At 53.0% G+C, this 14,792-nt stretch overlaps 1 protein-coding gene across 1 annotated transcript; it reads right to left on the bottom strand.

Moving 5' to 3' along the window:
- Positions 1-6,263: 6,263 nt before the first annotated feature.
- hypk (huntingtin interacting protein K) lies at positions 6,264-14,587 on the bottom strand. Its single transcript, XM_078429848.1, has 4 exons — positions 14,374-14,587; positions 12,347-12,402; positions 10,803-10,854; positions 6,264-6,659 (listed from the first exon to the last, which is right to left on the bottom strand). Exons 1-4 carry the CDS (start codon positions 14,524-14,526, stop codon positions 6,564-6,566), a joined length of 357 nt encoding a protein of 118 aa, XP_078285974.1. The 5' UTR covers positions 14,527-14,587; the 3' UTR covers positions 6,264-6,563.
- Positions 14,588-14,792: the final 205 nt, after the last annotated feature.

Genomic DNA, 14,792 nt, shown 5'->3' on the forward strand with positions numbered 1-14,792 from the left:
GAGAGAGGAGAGAGGGGGGTAGAGAGGAGGGGAGGGGGTGGGAGCAGAAGGTGGCCAGGGTGATGCTGTGGGCTCCAGTGGGGGCATGTTGTACTCACTCGCTCCCGCACTGACTCAGCGACGGTCCGGGACATGAGCAGACAGCAGCCGGTGGAGCTGGCGACGTGGTAGAGGGTGTACATGAGCCGGGTGCCCGACGACACCTTAATCCCCGGGAGGAACGGGCAGCAGAGCGAGCAAGGGGCCGGGCCACAGCAGCAGCAGATCTGACCAAGGGGCGGAGAGAAGGACCGTGAGGGAGGGGGGAGAACGGCCATCGACCCCTCACCCCCCTACTCAACCCATCCCACCCCCCCCCTCAATCCATCCCACCCACCCCCTCAATCCATCCCACCCCCCCTCAACCCACCTCCCCACTCAACCTAACCCACCCCCCCCCTCAACCCATCCCACCCCCACCTCTCAACACATCCCACCCCCCTACTCAACCCCTTCAACCCATCGCACCTCCCTTTAACCCATCTGCAGAAAGCTCACCACCCTCTCACCCCCACCCTCTCACCCCCACCCACTCCCTCCCTCACCCCCACCCCCACCCCCTCTCCCCTTGCTGTTCATACCACCAACACTCACCCCCACCCACTCCCTCCCTCCTCCCCCACCCACTCCCTCTCCCCTTGCTGGTCACACCACCAACACACCCTCCCCCCACTCCCCCCCCCCCCCCCCCCCCCATACTCCTACCTGGGCTCTCAGACTGCGGTCACACATCGTTCCACTCCGGTTCCAAGGTCACGGTTCCACAGGTCCAAAGCTGCTGACCAGGCCCCCAGCTCCCTGTCGGTGGGTGGAACAGCTCGGGGAGTCCCAGCACCATGCTGCATCGAGAGTCCGGGACCGTAGGAATCACGCCCTCCCCTCACCACTCCAGGCCCCCGCTCCCCGCCAGAGGGTCGGGTCCTGTTGCCCGACGGTTTTCTGTGATGTCTGCAGATTCTGATCTCCCGCACGGAATGTCAAACCTGCATTAACAAGTGATTATCCGCCAAATCCCGGCTTATGCCATCTTAACGGATGAAAATAGACCTTGTAGTGAATGCTTTAAAACCTCAAACCTCACTCTCTGACCCGCAGAGCGGAGGGATCTGGCGTCTTGTTTGCTTCCATCTCTGGGTCAGAGAGGTGACGTTTGAGGTTTTAAAGCATTCGCCACAAGGTCTATTGGGGAGGTAGACAATAGACAATAGGTGCAGGAGGAGGCCATTCAGCCCTTCGAGCCAGCACCGCCATTCAATGCGATCATGGCTGATCACTCTCAATCAGTACCCCGTTCCTGCCTTCTCCCATACCCCCTCACTCCGCTATCCTTAAGAGCTCTATCCAGCTCTCTCTTGAAAGCATCCAACGAACTGGCCTCCACTGCCTTCTGAGGCAGAGAATTCACACCTTCACCACTCTATATCATATCATATCATATATATACAGCCGGAACAGGCCTTTTCAGCCCACCAAGTTCGTGCCGCCCAGTGATCCCCGTACATTAACACTATCCTACACCCACTAGGACAATTTTTACATTTACCCAGCCAATTAACCTACATACCTGTACGTCTTTGGAGTGTGGGAGGAAACCGAAGATCTCGGAGAAATCCCACGCAGGTCACGGGGAGAACGTACAAACCCCTTACAGTGCAGTACCCGTAGTCAGGATCGAACCTGAGTCTCCGGCGCTGCATTCGCTGTAAAGCAGCAACTCTACCGCTGCGCTACCGTGCCGCTCTGACTGAAAAAGTTTTTCCTCATCTCCGTTCTAAATGGCCTACCATTTTGATCGTCGTTCCGTCTTCTGCCGGACAAGGCGATAACAGGCTGTTACAACAGCTCACCCCCATATTCCCAACTCAACATTGTTTTGGACATTGATTGATTAAGACACAAAATGCTGGCGTAACTCAGCGGGACAGGCTGCCTCTCTGGAGAGAAGGAATGGGCGACATTTCGGGTCTTCGATTTGAACCACCATGTTCAGTTCCAGACCTCCCAACGTTTGATTTTTACAAATTCATAATTTTGATGGCCAAAATTCAGAATTTTACCTCAAAATTCATAATATGGCGCGTAGTGCAACTTTTCAGCGAAAATAAATGTATGCACGCCAAATGCGCGTACGCGTTGCGCTACATTCACGTGTGAAAAACGACTATTATTTCCAACAGTCTGTAGTTCTTGAACTACATGTACAATGTCAAGCCTATCATGAGTATATTCTGCTATTTATAGAAAGGATATTGAACAGAGATACGAAGATTTTTTTTGTTTTTGTTTTTTCCATTTTGCTTTTTCCTTACACATCCCAATTCTCTTGGTATTGACTAATGACTAAAAGAACAATGATCATAAAATGTATGACTAAGTTATGATACATGCGACTCGACTAAGCACACGGAAGTACTTGTTGAAGCAAATTCGCACATTAATTGATAATCAGCCCAAAAAGGTGGCAATTGGCTTTTCTGCTGTGTTTTAATATTTTATCCCCGTCTTAATTAATTAATATAGTTATATAATCTTGCACTTAAATTTAATATTTACTCATTACAGTTCCACCACTGATTTTCTGGCACTCTTGGTTCCAGAGCTTTGCTGGTTTATCCAGCAGGCCAAGGAAGTCGGCTATGGGGATGGATGTGCTGGCTCCAGCTGGGCTGGAGTTCCAGAGCCCCGGCCACAGGTTGCAAATTCAACCCACCGATCGGCCATGGAAGTCCCGATGAGGTCGAGATTGGCTGCCTTGCCCAGCCTAGGTGCCACATTTTCGGGGTGACTTCCAGGGAGAGGGGGGATTTCTCGTGGAATCCCTCGCGACCTCCAGCGGCCGAATCGACAAATTGCAATTACTGGCGTATCCAACAAATTATCCTCCAACATTTCCGTCACCTACAACGGGACCCCACCACTGGCCACATCTTCCCATCCCCTCCCCTTTCTGCGTTCCGCAGCGACCGTTCCCTCCGTAACTCCCTGGTCCACTCGTCCCTTCCTACCCAAACCTCCCCATCCCCGGGAACTTTCCCCTGCAACCGCAGGAGATGCAACACCTGTCCCTTTACCTCCCCCCTCAACTCCATCCAAGGACCCAAACAGTCTTTCCAGGTGAGACAGAGGTTCACCTGCACCTCCTCCAACCTCATCTATTGTATCCGCTGCTCCAGATGTCAACTTCTTTACATCGGCGAAACCAAACGCAGGCTCGGCGATCGTTTCGCTCAACACCTTCGCTCAGTCCGCCTTAACCAACCTGATCTCCCGGTGGCTGAGCACTTCAACTCCCCCTCCCATTCCCAGTCTGACCTTTCTGTCGTGGGCCTCCTCCAGTGCCATAGTGAGGCCCACCGCAAATTGGAGGAACAGCACCTCATATTTCGCTTGGGCAGCTTGCAGCCCAGTGGTATGAACATTGACTTCTCCAACTTTAGATAGTTCCTCTGTCCCTCTCTTCCCCTCCCCCTTCCCAGTTCTCCCTCTATCTTCCTGTCTCCACCTATATCCTTCTTTTGTCCAGCCCCCCCTGACATCAGTCTGAAGAAGGGTCTCGACCCGAAACGTCACCCATTTCCTTCTCTCCTGAGATGCTGCCTGACCTGCTGAGTTACTCCAGCAATTTTGTGAAATAAATACCTTCGATTTGTACCAGCATCTGCGGTTATTTTCTTACACTACAATTGCAATTACCGACTGTTTTGCGGAAAAATGTGAGGCGAAATCGGAATGGCAGAAATGAAATAAGAAAGCGGAAACTTTCCGCCAAATTCGGAAGAGTTGGGAGGTCTGCAGTTCTTTGATCGATTTGAGTTAATTGATTGAAAGATACAGCATGGAAATGGGACCTTCGGCTCACCGAGTCCACGCTAACCATCAATCATCCACTCACAGTAGTTCTATGTTATCCCACTATCTCCAAAGATAGGCAGATCCGGGGCAGGTAGTGTAGGGAAAGCAGGGACTCTGCAGGAGGACTTGGACAGGTTGGGAGAGTGAGCAGAGAAGTGGCAGATTGAATACAGCGTAGCAAAGTGTGGAGTCAAGCATTTTGGTCGTAGGAATAAAGGCATAGACTATTTTTTTTTAATGGGGAGAGGATTCAGAAATCCGGGATGCAAAGGGACTTGGGAGTGCTGGTGCAAGATTCCCAAAAGGTCAATTTGCAAGCTGAATCAGTAGTAAGGAAGGCAAATGCAATGCTAGCATTTATTTCGAGAGGACTAGAGTAATAAAAACAGGGGTACAATGCTGAGCCTTTAGAAGGCGCTGGTCAGAATACATTTGAAGTATTGTGAGCAGTTTAGTTGCCCATATCTGTAGAAGGCTGTGCTGGCGTTCGAGAGGGTCCAGACCTTTGAACTATCTTTAATCAGACTTCAACTTATACTAAGATCAGGGGCAGCACGGTGGTGCAGCGGTAGAGTTGCTGCCTTACAGCGAATGCAGCGCCGGAGACCCGGGTTCAATCCAGACTACGGGTGCTGTCTGTACGGAGTTTGTACGTTCTCCCCGTGACCTGCGTGCATTTTCTCCAAGATCTTCGGTTTCCTCCCACACTCCAAAGACGTACGGATTTGTAGGTTAATTGGCTTGGTAAATATAAAAATTGGCCGTAGTGGGTGTAGGATAGTGTTAGTGTGCGGGGATCGCTGGTCGGCGCGGACCCGGTGGGCCGAAAGGGCCTGTTTCCGCGCTAAATCTCTAAACTAAAACTAAATGTTGTACCCTTTATCCTTTAATTGTACACTGTGAGTGGTCTGATTGTAACTGTGTAGTCTTTTCTCTGATGAGATAGTGTGCAACAAATAACCTTTCACTCTACCTTTGGTACACGGGACAATAAGAGACAATACTGAACTACAAACCCGACATCATTGGGTTGTGGCTATTTCTCGTGTTTGTCGTTCCAAGCTGCAGGGAGCAAGTGAAGAAACATGGGGAATTTCATCCACATCCAGAGCTACCAACAGGTTCTAAACGTTCCCCATGGGAATCCAGACATCAAGCAAGCTTGACGGACTCCAGCTGACAGACAAATTACAACCAAGCGATACCAGTTGGAAGGAACCGCAGATGCTGGTTTGAACCGTAGACACTAAAAGCCGGAGCAACTCAGCGGGACAGACAGCATCTCTGGAGAAAAAGGAACGGGTGACGTTTCGGGTCAGAACCCTTCTTCAGACTCCCAGGATTCTGCCCAGGTAATTTATTCCCCACAGTCGAACATAGAACAGTACATCCCAGAAACAGGCCCCTCGGCTCACAATGTCTGTTCCGACACGATGTGAAGACTACTTCGTCTGCCTGCACGTGATCTGCATCCCTCCATATCCACGACCCCATTCCAAAGTCAAGTAAATGCCGCTATCCTACCTGCCTCAACCACCATGTTCCAGCATGTTCCAGGCGCCCACCACCCTTTGTGTGAAAAAACCTGTGCCAAACATGTTGCCAAGACCAATTCTTATTCGCCCGCACATAATCCATATCTCTCCGTTCCCTGTATATCCACATGCCCACCCAGAGGTCTTTCAGATGCCACTATCGTATCTGCCTCCACCACCATCTTCGGCAGCACGTTCCAGGCACCCGCCACCTTTGGGTAACAAAGCTTGCCCCGTACGTCTATATATTAAAACTCTCGTTTGTTTGTTCCTGAACTACAACCAAAACGGTACACGATAGCGCGACAATTTGAGGCCCACCTTATTCACCGTCATCCATGCTGGGACAATTTTAGGCCCACGTCGTCCCTTTGGTGCTAATGGAAGAAGTTTCATTGAAATCGGTGTTATATTTTTTAAATTATTCACATTTTAAAGTTTAAATCTATCTCCTAGGGAGGGGGGGGGGAGGGAGGAGGATACGGGGAGTTGAGGGGGATGGAGTGGGGGAGAGGGAGGGGCAAAGAGGGAGGGGGAAGAGAAAGGGGGATAAAGGGAGAATGGAGTGGGGGGTTGAGGGGAAAGGGAAGAGTAGGAAGGGCGGTGGAAGAGAGGAGTGGGGGAGGAGAGGGTGTTGCACCAATGCAGGAGAGGTTTGGGCCCAAAGGGTCCACTTGGTCGAGTCTCCTTTAAACTTTGCCCCTCTCACCCTAAAGCTAAACCCTCCAGTATTTCCATGATCCATGCTGGGAAAAACATTCCGACTGTCTGCCTTATCTACGGCTATCAGTGTAGGCTCAGAAACATTTGTCCCCACACAGTGACACGGCCAAGACATGCTTCAGAGCGAGTTGGTGATTTATTAGTTCAGGTTTGAAGTATTTTTTGACCTTTCCCATCTGGAAGGCGATGCCTTTCTTCAGGATTCAGCAGTGGGTGACAAGCAGTAGCTGCACAGAGCACCATCTGACAGGAACCCCCCCCTGATCCTGTCACCCAGCAGGGCACAGCGTTGAAACAGCTGGACCTGCCCTGCGGCCCCCACTCTGCTCATGCCGTGTTCCAGTCCGTTCAACCCTCCTCAGCCGCCCACGCTCGTCCGGGGCAGAGGCAGAGGTAGGCGCCGCTCCCGTGGCCTCAGTCCGTGAGGGCGATCAAGGCCTCGACAACGTTCCCCAGGTGCTCCCGCAGGCTGCGTTCGGCCGCATTCCGAGTGATCTCCATCTCGTTCATCTGCCAGAGAAATGCCAAAATGGTTCCCAGGTTTGTCTCGTGCCCTCATCAATTCACAGTAACACGGTGCAAAGCAACGAGCCGGAGGGGACCCTGAATGCCACGCGCGGAGGGAAGAACTGGAGATGCTGGGTTAAATCGAGGAAAGACACAAAGTGCTGGAGAAACTCAGTGGGATAGGCAGCCTGCTGGAGAGGAGGAATGGGGGACGTTTCGGGTCGAGACCCTTCTTCAGGCTGGTGTCAGGGGAGGGGCGGTACAGAGATAAAATGTAGTCGGAGACAGTCAGACTGGAGGGAGAACTGGGAAGGGGAGGGGATGGAGAGAGAGGGGGAAAGCAAGGGCTACTTGAAGTTAGAGAAGTCAATGTTCATACCACTGGGGAAGCATGCAGGTACAGCAGGCAGTGAAGAAAGCCAATGGAATGTTGGCCTTTATAACAAGAGGAGTTGAGTTTAGGAGCAAAGAGGTCCTGCAGTTGTACAGGGCCCTAGTGAGACCACACCTGGAGTACTCTGTGCAGTTTTGGTCTCCAAATTTGAGGACGGATATTCTTGCTATTAAGGGTGTGCAGCATAGGTTTACTAGGTTCATTCCCGGAATGGCGGGACTGTCATATGTTGAAAGACTGGAGCGACTAGGCTTGTGTACACTGGAATTTAGAAGGATGAGAGGAGATCTTATCGAAACGTATAAGATTATTAAGGGGTCGGACACGTTAGAGGCAGGAAACATGTTCCCAATGTTGGGGGAGTCCAGAACAAGGCGCCACAGTTTAAGAATAAGGGGTAGGCCATTTAGAACTGAGATGAGGAAAAACTTTTTCAGTCAGAGTTGTAAATCTGTGGAATTCTCTGCCTCAGAAGGCAGTGGAGGCCAATTCTCTGAATGCATTCAAGAGAGAGCTAGATAGAGCTCTTAAGGATAGCGGAGTCACGGGGTATGGGGAGAAGGCAGGAATGGGGTACTGATTGAGAATGATCAGCCATGATCACATTGAATGGCGGTGCTGGCTCGAAAGGCCGAATGGCCTCCTCCTGCACCTATTGTCTATTGTCTATAAGCTACCCAAACAAAATATGAGGTTTAGTTTAGTTTAGAGATACAGCGCTGAAACAGGCAACTTTCGGCCCACCGGGTCCGCGCCGACCAGCGATCCCCGCACATTAACACTATCCTATACCCATTAGGGACAATTTTTACATTTACCCAGCCAATTAACCTACATACATGTACGTCTTTGGAGTGTGGGAGGAAACCGAAGATCTCAGAGAAAACCCACGCAGGTCACGGGGAGAACGTACAAACTCCGTACAGACGGCACCCGTAGTCGGGATGGAACCCGGGTCTCCGACGCTGCATTTGCTATCAGGCAGCAACTCTACCGCTGCGCCACCGTGCTGTTCTCTCCAGAGATGCTGCCTGCTCCGCTGAGTTACTCCAGCATTTTGTGTCTATCCTGAATGCGTGGTGATGCACTCAACAACTGCAGTGTTGCTGAAGCCACCGCTGGGACTGGGAGCAATGGCAACTCACCAACTGGCTCCAGAACATAGAGACCACAGCACAGGAACAGGCCCTTCGGCCCACCGTGTCTGTGCCGAACATGATGGGCAGTTAAACTGATCTCACCTGCCTGTGCATAATCCAAATCCCTCTATTCACTGTACTTCCACGTCACCCTCTACAAAATTCTTAAACCTCACTATTGTATCTACCTCCACCACCACCCTCAGCAATGTATTCCAGGCACCATTCTCCACGTAAAAAACTTGCCCAACACACCTCCATTAATCTCTGCCCCTTAGATTTCCACCCTGGGGAAGAAGGTTCTGACTGTTTACCGTATCTACGCCACTCATAATTTATATACGTCTATCAAGTACGAATTTAAAAGAGAGTGAAATAGAGCTCTACCTGTTAGTGGAATCAAGGGATATGGGGAGAAGGCAGGCACGGGTTACTGATTGTGGATGATCAGCCATGATCACAGTGAATGGCGGTGCTGGCTCGAAGGGCCAAATGGCCTCCTCCTGCACCCATTTTCTATGTTTCTATGCAAGTCTCCCCTCAACCCTCAATATTCCAGTTCTCTCTCTGATGTAATCTCAGCGTTTTAAGAACTCCAGCTCAACACTGCACTGAAAAGGGCAACATCTTAAACAAAGACTGCCCCCCACTGCTTGTAATGCCCAACCTTGCTCAAGCACTAATTAAACGTTACAGAAGTTGGGAAGTGTGCACCTGAGGAGCTGCTGAACAGAAGCTCACAAAACCAACTCGAGTGCAGTCGGGTTTCTGGTTGCTGTTATGTGCAGCGGAGTAAGTGATCAAACAGTGATTTACTAACTAACCTCGACCATTGTACATCACCCTAAATTACGTGAAAATGGCTGCAGCCTAACGCACAGTCCTCTGATCAAACGGTGTTCCCAATCTACCGTGCACGTGTGCAGCCAATAGGTGCAGGAGGAGGCCATTCGGCCCTTCGAGCCAGCACCACCATTCAATGTGATCATGGCTGATCATCCACAATCAGTACCCCGTCCCTGCTTTCTCCCCATACCCCGACTCCGTTATCCTTAAGAGCTCTATCTAGCTCTCTCTTGAATGCATTCAGAGAATTGGCCTCCACTGCCTTCTGAGGCAGAGAATTCCACAGATTCACAACTCTCTGACTGAAAAAGTTTTTCCTCATCTCCGTTCTAAATGGCCTACCCCTTATTCTTAAACTGTGGCCCCTGGTTCTGGACTCCCCCAACATTGGGAACATGTTTCCAGCCTCTAACGTGTCCAACCCCTTAATAATCTTATATGTTTCGATAAGATCCCCTCTCATTTTCTAAATTCCATCCTAGTCGCTCCAGTCTTTCAACATATGACAGTCCCGCCATTCCGGGAATTAACCTAGTAAACCTACACTGCACGCCCTCAATAGCAAGAATATCCTTCCTCAAATTTGGAGACCAAAACTGCACACAGTACTCCAGGTGCGGTCTCACTAGGGCCCTGTACAACTGCAGAAGGACCTCTTTGCTCCTATACTCAACTCCTCTTGTTATGAAGGCCAACATTCCATTGGCTTTCTTCACTGCCTGCTGTACCTGCATGCTTCCTTTCAGTGACTGAGCCGTGACGCTCCTAGTCGGCGGGGACGCAAGCGTGCATACACTTAAGATGGCAGCGTACATACGCGGGAGTTAACCATTCAGGGTGATCCAGTCGCCACGTAATCCTTCCCGGGCCTCAACAGGAGGAATGTGAGGGCTAAATTTTGCCGCAGTGTCACAGGTGGTGACAATCCCCACTGTGCCATCCTCTGTCGTCCTGGGAACCAGATGACTTCTTACGCTGGAGTTCATTTTTTTAATTAATAAATATTCCCCCCACTCCCCTTTACTTTTATTGATAAAAGTTTTATCTTAGGAGAAGGTTAAAAATCACAAAATAATTTTACGCCAAGCCAAGGAAGGACAGATGAGCGAAAACGTGGGCAAAATGTTAGGTTTTATGGAGAGGGAGGGGCAGGGTGGGGATTCTAGATTATGGAACCAGGACATTTTAAGGCACAGCCTCCAACAGTGGACTAAAGGTAAGGGGAACAGAAGGAGCTACATCAACTCAGCTCACTGACTCTTGCTGGATGGAGACTCGAGGCACATCTGCCCAAACAGGAGGCACCATGCAGGACCAAGGGGAAAACATCTGTGCAACAAGCAGTTGGACCCGAGACTTGGGAACGTTGAACAACTTGCCAAGAGTCATAGACAATAGCTGCAGGAGTAGGCCATTCGGCCCTTCGAGCCAGCACCACCATTCAATGTGATCATGGCTGATCATTCTCACAGTACCCCGTTCCTGCCTCCTCCCCATACCCCCCGACTCCGCTATCCTTAAGAGCTCTATCTAGCTCTCTCTTGAATGCATTCAGAGAATTGGCCTCCACTGCCTTCTGAGGCAGAGAATTCCACAGATTCACAACTCTCTGACTGAAAAAGTTTTTCCTCATCTCCGTTTGAAATGGCCTACCCCTTATTCTTAAACTGTGGCCCCTGGTTCTGGACTCCCCCAACATTGGAGCATGGAAACCGGAGCTTCGGCCCAACTTGCCCGCGCCGACCTACATGTCCCATCTACACTTACTATGAGTTCCACGTCTTCCTTCTTGATGATCACTTTTGCCAGCTCCTTCTCCCTGCAGATCAAGGAGGGAACAATCATTGGCGGTTCCTCAGCAGCTCGTTAAGCTTTCCTGCCACAGCGAGCTTTGACCCGCAGTCACGACCCGAGCTATGGGGGAGGCGGAGGTGGAGCGGGGAGGGAGAGACTGGGAACAGTGGCCATGGGGAGAGGGAAGCGGCGGCTACATGCTGGGGTGCTTGGAATGCACCAGGGAGTGTGGGGTGTGCAGGTGAGATGGAATGAGTTCAAGGTCAGGGTCACAATAAGCTGCAGTAGTTTCACCGACAGCGAAGTGGAGGAAATGTACGGATTCAGAAGAAGCCAGAGGATGGGAATCTATGGAATTCATTGCCACAGAAGGCTGTGGAGGCCAAGTCAATGGATATTTTTATGGTAGAGATAGATTCTTGATTAGTACGGGTGTCGGGGGGGAAGAAGGCAGGAGAATGGGGTTTGGAGGGAGAGTTCGATCAGTCACATTTGCATTGTCGAGTAGACTCGATGAGCCGAATGGCCTAATTCTGATCCTAACAAAAAAGAACTAACTGCAAATCAGAGGGATTGAATGGCAGAAGTCTAAAGTGAGGATAAAGAATCTTGGAGTTAGAAGTAATACAGCTGGGGAGAGACAGATGCACAATGCCAACAGCACAATGTCCAGCAGGTAGAGCTGCTGCCTCACAGTGCCAGAGACCGGGCTCATTCCTGACCTCGCATGCCATCTGTGCAGAATTTGCACGTTCTCCCTGTGACCACGTGGGTTTCTTCCGGGTGCTCCGGCTTCCTCCCACATCGCCCGGGCGTGCAGGTTTGTGGGTTAATCGCCCCTGGTGGGCAGGGAGTGGATGTGAAAGTGGGATTCTTTTTTAGATTTAGAAATACAGTGCAGAAACAGGCCCTTCGGCCCACCGGGTCCGCGCCGCCCAGCGATCCCCGCACATTAACACTATCCTACACACACTAGGGACAATTTTTTTTTACATTTGCCCAGCCAATTAACCTACATACCTGTACGTCTTTGGAGTGTGGGAGGAAACCGAAGATCTCGGAGTAAACCCACGCAGGTCGCGGGGAGAACGTACAAACTCCACACAGACGGCGCCCGTAGTCAGGATCGAACCCGAGTCTCCGGTACTGCATTCGCTGTAAGGCAGCAACTCTACCGCTGCGCCACCGTGCTGGTATCTCAGCGGGTCAGGCAGCACCTCTGGAGATAAGGAATAGGTGACCCTTCCGATGTGGACGCTGGTGGGGCAAAGGGCCTGTTTCCATGTGGTGTCTTTAAACTGAAGCACCATGCTGTTTTTGTTTGAAGCAGTGGGCCATGTGAGGGCAGAATGGTGAGGGGTGGGGACCTGGTGCCTGGGACAGGGTTGAAGAACACAGAGGGTGCACTCTGGGAATGGTGTCCAAGCTAGGACCTGCATTCTGTTGCCCTTTCCGCGCGAGCCTGTGATCAGTGTGAGTTGCCGGCGCACAAGTCGGGCTCAACCAGAGATGCCCACCTTTCCTGTTTGGCTTTCTGTTCCCGGGATCTCCTGTCTCCAATCACGGACATTGCCTGGGGAGAGAGAAAAAAACAAACAGATCATAACCTGCAATCAGTGAATCAAAATAAGGCCCACATCCCACCGGGCTGTCACAGGTTCAGTACTTCCCCTCCCCTCACCCTGTCCCAAACCCATCACTTTACCCAAGAGAGGCACGGGGAGGGGGATGGAAAGGGGAGCAAAAGCAGGAGAGAAGGGGGTGGAGGTGAGGGAGGGGGCAGGGAGAAAGAGAAGGGAAGAGGTGGTGGGGGAGAGGGAGGGATGGAATAATGAAGGGAGTGAGAGAGGGAGACAGAGAGAGGAGGGGATGAGTGAGAGTGAGTGAGGGGAGATGAGGGAGTTGGAATGTGAGGGAGAGAGGATGAGTGAGTGGGGGAGGGAGTGGGGTGTGTAGGAGGAGGGAGTGAGTGAAGAGGATGAGCGAAGTGAGTGTGAAGGGGGAGTGAGGGGACATTAGGGAGTGAGTGGGGAGGGAGTGAGAGGGTGTGAGGTTGACTGAGTGGGAGAGTGGGTGAAGATTGAGTGGGGAGGGAGTGGGACATGAGGGAGAGGGAAGGGGCAGTGAAGGAGCGAGGGGAGTAGTGAGGGGGAAGAACGATGAGGGAAATGAGTGGGATGGGGTGAGGGTGAATGAGTGGAGAGTGAGTGAAGATGGAGGAGTAGTGAGGGAGGAGGAGTGAGGGAGTGTGAAGATGGAGGGGGAGTGAGTGGGACATGAGGGTGAGGGAGTGAGTGAAGATGGAGGGGGTAGTGACGGAGTGAGTGGGGAGGAGTGAGGGAGTGAGTGAGTGAAGATGGAGGGGGAGTGAGTGAGTGGCCATGAGTGTGTAAGTGTGAGGGGGGAGTGGACATGAGTGTGTGAGGGAGGGGGGGTGAATGAATGAGCGAGTGCCCGCGGGTGCGAGTGTCCGAGGGGGAGGGAGTGAGCGGGGGGGGGGGGGTGAGGGAGGAGTGGACATGAGTGTGTGAGGGAGGGGGGGAGTGAGTGAGGGAGTGTGTGAGGGAGGGGAGGGGGGTGAGGGGACATGAGTGAGTGAGGGAGGGGGGTAGTGAGTGGACATGAGGGGGGAGTGGACATGAGTGAGGGAGTGAGTGAGGGGGGGGGTGAGGGAGGGGGGTAGTGAGTGGACATGAGGGGGGAGTGGACATGAGTGAGGGAGTGAGTGAGGGGGGGGTGAGGGAGGGAGGTAGTGAGTGGACATGAGGGGGGAGTGGACATGAGTGAGGGAGTGAGTGAGGGGGGGGGTGAGGGAGGGGAGTGAGTGGACATGAGTGAGTGAGGGGGGGTAGTGAGGGGACATGAGGGGGGAGTGGACATGAGTGAGGGAGTGAGTGAGGGGGGGGTGAGGGAGGGGGGTAGTGAGGGGACATGAGGGGGGAGTGGACATGAGTGAGGGAGTGAATGAGGGGGGGGGTGAGGGAGGGGGGTAGTGAGGGGACATGAGGGGGGAGTGGACATGAGTGAGGGAGTGAGTGAGGGGGGGTGAGGGAGTGAGTGGGGGAGGGGGGGTGAGGGAGTGAGTGAGGGGGGGGGTGAGGGAGGGGGGTAGTGAGTGGACATGAGGGGGGAGTGGACATGAGTGAGGGAGTGAGTGGGGGGGGGTGAGGGAGTGAGTGGGGGGGGGGGGTGAGGGAGTGAGTGAGGGGGGGGGGGTGAGGGAGGGGGGTAGTGAGTGGACATGAGGGGGGAGTGGACATGAGGGGGGAGTGGACATGAGTGAGGGAGTGAGTGAGGGGGGGTGAGGGAGGGGGGTAGTGAGGGGACATGAGGGGGGAGTGGACATGAGTGAGGGAGTGAGTGAGGGGGGGGGGGGTGAGGGAGGGGGGTAGTGAGGGGACATGAGGGGGGAGTGGACATGAGTGAGGGAGTGAGTGAGGGGGGGGGGGGGTGAGGGAGGGGGGTAGTGAGGGGACATGAGGGAGTGTGTGCGGTGGGGGGGAGGGTGAATGAATGAGCGAGCGCCGCCGCGCGCGGGACCGACCGTCTCCAGGTCGGAGCTGAGGATCTCCTTCTCCTCGGCATAGTCGGTGACGCGCTCGAGGTCGGCGGCGCCGCTGTCATGTTTGCGCGGCTTCTCCGCCGGCCGCTCCGTCTCCTCATTCTCCAGGTCCAGGTCGCCGTCTGCCTCCGCCATCCTCGCTGCCTCGCCGCCGGTCGTGACGTCACCGCGCTGGGGGTTCCGGTCACCGCGCCGGGGGTATACGTCACCGCGCTGGGAGCAACGTCATCGCGTCCGCCTCTGCCGATCCTCGCCGCCCCGCCGCCGGGTATACGTCGCCGCGCCGGGGGTATACGTCATCGCGTATACCCCCGGGGGTATACGACCCTGAAGAAGGGTCTGGACCCGAAACGTCACCCATTCCTTCTCTCCCGAGATGCTGCCTGACCTGCTGAGTTACT

This window comes from Rhinoraja longicauda, chromosome 38 (assembly GCF_053455715.1).
Source record: "Rhinoraja longicauda isolate Sanriku21f chromosome 38, sRhiLon1.1, whole genome shotgun sequence".
Lineage (NCBI taxonomy): Eukaryota > Metazoa > Chordata > Chondrichthyes > Rajiformes > Arhynchobatidae > Rhinoraja > Rhinoraja longicauda.